The sequence below is a fragment of the Periplaneta americana genome, chromosome 12 (assembly GCF_040183065.1).
Source record: "Periplaneta americana isolate PAMFEO1 chromosome 12, P.americana_PAMFEO1_priV1, whole genome shotgun sequence".
Classification (NCBI taxonomy): Eukaryota; Metazoa; Arthropoda; class Insecta; order Blattodea; family Blattidae; genus Periplaneta; species Periplaneta americana.
In genome coordinates, this window is record NC_091128.1 from 13,135,190 (window position 1) to 13,141,189 (window position 6,000).

Here is a 6,000-nt window from a genome sequence, read left to right on the forward strand (position 1 = left end):
GTGACGCTATGTAAAGATTAATCTTTATGGATGAGGAAAGCTTATAAAAGACAAGTCGTTTTGGTTGTCTATAATTGAGTTTCTGAGATTTCCGAAAAGTCTAACAATCAGTTTAATTAATGGGCAATGCCGGGTGCTTTCAGTTAGTTCTTAAATATAAATATAAATAGCCTGAATATTTTGTGGTGCCTATTAGTTTATATTACTCGCACACAACATAGGAGACTGTTATACACACATTTTTCTTCACAACAGCTCTGTGTCGATAGAAAACTAAGCATTATTGAAATGTACAAAGCATCTTAAGATTTTCTTGATGATAGAAATTTCTTGTCTTTATAGGAATATACAGTAATGTATTTTGCACGACGAGAGTCGAAAAGTTGTATTTTTTTAAATGAAAAATAACACCGAAATTATGTTTTTTTACGAAATAACACCAAAATTAAACGAATTTTAAGATTTTTGTTCACCATAAAATAGGATACCTCAGAATGAACTGTAGGCCTATAAGTTTTTACTTTTTCCGTGTAATCACTGATGTTTCGGTATTGCAGAAGTAAATCAAATCGCCAGTATTAGTTTGAATAGTTTGAGTAATTTGAAAGTTACGTGATCAGAAATATAGTACAGAAATTTGTGATACATAAGAATATTATCGCTATGATTCTAAATGTTAATCAGTTTGTTCCAAAGTGTTTCAGCATTGAACACAAAATGTTCAGCACGCTTATAACTTTTTAAGCTTCCTGAAATTTGTGCCTACAAGCATTAAACTTGACATGGTTCAGTAGATTTACAAAGATTAGATTATTTATCGAAGTGCCCAAATCTTATATCCATTTGTGTTACCATTGCGCCTTAGATGGCGTTATTGTAATTTTAAAACTCATTTATCTCATTACATATCAGTCCTATCAAAATTTTGTATAGCATAAAACTTATCGGAAATTATTTTTAAAGAAACTTTTGTTATGTAACATTTTCATGAAAATTAATAATAAGGGAGATATTTCGATTTATTTCATTCAAGCCCCCATTTTAAGTAAAGTATTTTGAATGCCATATAGCCTAAACTCTAAGTTACAACGAACTTAATTTATATTCCAATTTTCATATAAATCGGTTCAGCCATTATCGCGTGAAAAGGTAACAAACATCCAGACAGACAGACAGACATACAAACAAAAATTTCAAAAAGCGATTTTCGGTTTCAGGATGGTTAATTATACATGTTAGCGCCAATTATTTTTAGAAAATCGAAAATTACCAGAAAGATTTTGGCTACAGATTGCCATTACTTTTGTTTTTGTATTTGATATGCGAAAGTTATGGTCCTGGCATATTTATTCAGTTCATATACTGCTTTTTGTAATTTTGTTTCGGTATCTTGTATTACAATCATATCATCGGCAAATACCAGAATATTAATTTTTATTCCTCTATCAATTAGAATTCCAGGGTCTACTAAAATTTTCCACTGTCGAACAATTTCGTCAGCATAAATATTAAACAGTGTCGGTGATACACTACACCCTTGTCTTAAACCTACATTTGTTTCCATTTCTCGAGTTAAATGTTTTCCAGTATTTACGGAATTCTTGAGGCATTATATAAACTCTTAATCATTCTGATAATGTGTTGTGGGTAGCCTTTAGATTGTAATATTGGTTTACTTGTTTCACTCTAAACTATGAATATTGCATGTTGCCATTATCATGGCTAAAGATAAACTCTACATCCCTGCATTAAATAAATAAAATAAAACAAAGTAGGCCTACATACAGTGTAACAGCATTGGTGTTTGGGGAGCACATATTTCCAGTACAGTACTCTTTATAGAAAATATGAGTGTTGTGACCTTGCTGCATTTCACCCTATTTGCCAACGCATTATGGCATAAGCGGGAAAACAAAATATTAACTTTTTATTTGTTTTTATTACAACGAAGATCTAAATTAGCAGAAAAAGTTAACTAAATGGGGAAATTACAGAATTACATAGAAACTACAGGGCTAAATATGAATGTTATATTTCATTGTACGGTAATAATTATTATTCAAAATCGTTACAAAAGCAGCAAGATACTTATTGTGGCTTGTTCTTCAGAAATCGGATGAAATACTGGGAATCTTTTTGTATTTCCTGATTATTGCAACTGTACACTGCATAATACTTTCCAGGCATAATTCGAATCTTCTTTGTACACACTACATTACTACACCACCATAAACACTATGAATAAATTGAAATTAATTACAGAGTAGCTGAATCTTAATGGCGCATGCAGAGCCACTAGAGGCGCTGTTGTTCATGTCGCTCAATATTTCGCAAAGATGTCTGCCTTGTTAGTATAAAGTCTTTGCTTTCACTGATCGTCAAAAATTTGTAAAGTCTTTTAGCACACATCCTCTAATACAGTGGTATTCAATCCATGGTTGTCTTGATTACATATGTTAAAATGCTAACATATTTATTTTATTATACTTGTTGATAATTATTGCATTATATTATAGTTTCTTTTGCAATATCAATTCTTGTTTTTCCTTGCTTGGATAACATTTTACGTAAATCATTAGTACTATTATTGCATCAATAACTACTGTATAATAATAATAATAATAATAATAATAATAATAATAATAATAATAATAATAATAATAATAATGTCTAAAAGTAGAAGACACTGGTAGTTCACTTTCACAATTAAAACGAATTAGAGGGAACGAAATCTGAAGGAAAAACACGAAACTGAAAACAATCAACTTGTGAAAGTAAATGAACCAGATGAAGAATGTAGTTTGAAAGCAAAATTTTTAATTTAACAAATACAGATTTACGAGAAACAAAATTGTAAATTCCATTAAATCACACTGAAAATCTGCAAGTCATCAATAAATCTCAAATAAGATTGTAATATGCTTGGCATGTTTATAATCTTCTTACTCGATGAGTAATGCAAAATTAATTAAAGAATTTTCACGATACACAATGCTTAGTAATGGAACTATTCATCATTGCAAGGCGAACCTAGTGGAAGAAATTGTAATAATGCTCCGAGACCCCACACTTCATCCTATGTGCCAGCTTGTATAATCTCGTAAGCAATGCTCCAAACACACTCTATTAACTGTTCAGTTGCCAATGCCAAAATAAATGCGGGACGTGGAAAAACGCTGCTTGCAGTGAACTGCGAGTAGAACGCTGCAGTACAGCCACCTAGGCGGGATGTGTCGCTGCAGTGTGATTGGATTCATATCCCGCTGTACTCACAATAATTCGCGTCGGTTTCGCATTTGCTACCACTCCCGCATCCTGCGTTCGTGTGCGCAGACCTTTATCCAGTATTTTTTTTTTTTTTTCATTTTGTTTGCTACATTTTTTCCTATTTCGTGTTCCAACTATTCAGTTTCGTCACAATATCATTGACTAGGCCTATATGTTATTTTCTATCTGTAGATAATACACCTAATATAACATTGACAAATATCAGCCTTATTATTTCACAATGTTAATATGATACTGTATTACGTTTTTTTAGATAATTTTTCATTTCATATATTGTTGCAGTGAATAACAAACTACATTTTCAAATTTTCAAAGGTGATTGCCTGATGCTAGATAACACAGAGAAACTTCGTTCCACTTCTGCAGAAACAATGGGGGCATATTTGAAATATTTTACACAAGCATTATTTATCTCAAAATTTGTCTCATTATTACAATTTTCCTCATTTGAAATTGTCACAAATTTCGTCCTCAGCATCTTGCTATTATTCTTCTTTACAAGACGTTGAAAGTTGCTTGTTATGAATAGCAGTATTCGGTTGTAATGTAACCGATCAACTAAAGTTCACTGCTCAACGAAACACACTGAAATCCCACACCCCAACGCAATTACATACGTACCGGTACCTAAGTCAGAGGCGTATGAAGCGCAATGTAACGGCATATTCTTAGCCCTAATTATTATATAAAATTTGTTGTTTTCATGTTGTCTTTTACATGCATTGATTTTTTAAAGTAAATTTTATTATTACTTTTTTATTTTTGTAATGAGAACTAATTATCATAAATATAATCATGATCCATTACGGAAGAGACATAAAAAAGACAGCAGTAGGTTACACTATGTCTGAAGAGATCATTCTATCTCTAGATTGAATAAAACTACCGATACAATACCTAACTGTTGCAATTTGTTCGCTTGATAATTTGTTAGTTGCACAAGTAAGTACGAATATATGTTATAATGTTAAACAATATCATCACATAGTGGGTCACTGTACCTCTAGATTTGTTTATCTTAACTGGAGAGTTGGCAACAGATCTCCTGGCGATGTCCTGAAAGGTGACTGGGGAGTACACTCGCCGTTCCTCCCCAATCCCTGTAAGTCCCAATGTTGAGCCTCGTTCAATTTTCTCACATTCCGACTTGGTACCAACTGACGATGCTCGACGTGCCAGAGGCATGCGGAACTCACGGCGATCAAGCCAGTACGTCTTCATGCTTCCTGCAGTACAAGAAACGTACATTTATACAGTAATTTATCCCAGCTAACATAGGCTACAACTACTGCATACAGGGATTTTCAAAGAAATCACCATAGACTGCTGTGGCTTCACACAGTCATTTTCTGCTATAGTGATTAGCAGTGTATCAGGAAATTGCAACCAAATTTCGCTGTTAACTGTATTTACCTGTTATTTAGACAAGCCATCTGAAATAATTATCATTTGCCTCTATGTCCACCTCATATCTTCAAAAAAAATATTCCTCGAAATTCAATGGAGTGCCCCAGTGAATTTCCAAGGACTTTTTCACTGTTATTTCCTGAGTTCCTCCAATGAATGAGGATTGTCACACACTTTGTCTTTGATTTTATTCAACAGAAAAAACCACAAGCATTGAAATAAGAAGATCTCGAAAGCCATATAACACAATTCACAATGCAATCATCAAATACTTAAAATATTGTAGGCATTAAATAACTGTTGATTAAATAATTATAAGCCAGTACAGTTACATTTTCTTCTTTTCAGATTTGAAAATGTGCGAGTTAAAATTGTGGTACTATATTTGTCTCAGTTCAAAAAAATAAATAAATAGATAAATAAATAAAAATAAATAAATAAATAAATAGAAAGATAGAACACAGAGAGATAGACAGGTAGGTAGGTAGGTAGGTAGACAGACAGACAGAGAGATAGGTAGACAGACAGACATTTTACCCCCTCTCTCCTTCTCAGTTACCATTATACAGAGTTGCAAGCTATGGCCTGTGTCTCAAGTGTGATTTTCAAAGTCTGAAACAGGAATGAAATTTCTTGAAAAGGCCCTTTCTATCACATTAACTGTATTTATGTACTATACCATATATTTAATTACATCTGATGTGAATTTAAGTCTGTTTAGTATCAGTAAACATCACATTTTCTTTCTTGTTTTACACTTTATTTATGTAAATACAGACTAACTATAAACTTAACTAGTAAAAAACTTGACCTGATTGAGCAAAATGAGTTATATTTTTGAGTTCAGCGTGCAAGGAACATAAAAGATCAGTTATAAAATCCTTGACCTCAGAAAGAAAGTTTTGAAACACAGATGCTGCTGTATCTATTTTTACCTTTCCCTTTGACCTGAATCTCTCCTCGTTCAGAAACAATATAGGATGGAGACAACAGGTCGCGTGTTGACTGAGAAATGTGGATCTTCATAGCCTCACTAGTGGACTCCATGCGCGAGGCTGTATTTACAGAGTCACCAAACAGACAGTAACGAGGCATCTTGAGCCCAACGATGCCAGCCACTACAGCACCAGAGTGAACGCCTACTCGAATCTGAAGGTGTGAGCCTGCAGTTATAGACATGAACACATGAGACACCAATTTATTATTGTGATACTCAAGTGAGAACAGTTAGATATATAAGTAATCCCAATGAGTCCATCAAAACAGAGTATAGGCCTACCTTAGCTTCTTAGAACAGTTCTATAG

At 33.1% G+C, this 6,000-nt stretch overlaps 1 protein-coding gene across 1 annotated transcript in view; it reads right to left on the reverse strand.

The window, feature by feature from the left end:
• Positions 1–6,000, reverse strand: part of Gyc88E (Guanylyl cyclase at 88E) — an 810,833-nt gene that overhangs the window by 19,679 nt on the left and 785,154 nt on the right. Inside the window, exons 14-15 of the mRNA XM_069840815.1 lie at positions 5,631–5,858; positions 4,290–4,514 (exon numbers count right to left, since the gene is read on the reverse strand). Coding sequence (XP_069696916.1) covers positions 4,290–4,514; positions 5,631–5,858 — 453 coding nt within the window. The remainder of the gene's footprint in view (positions 1–4,289; positions 4,515–5,630; positions 5,859–6,000) is intronic.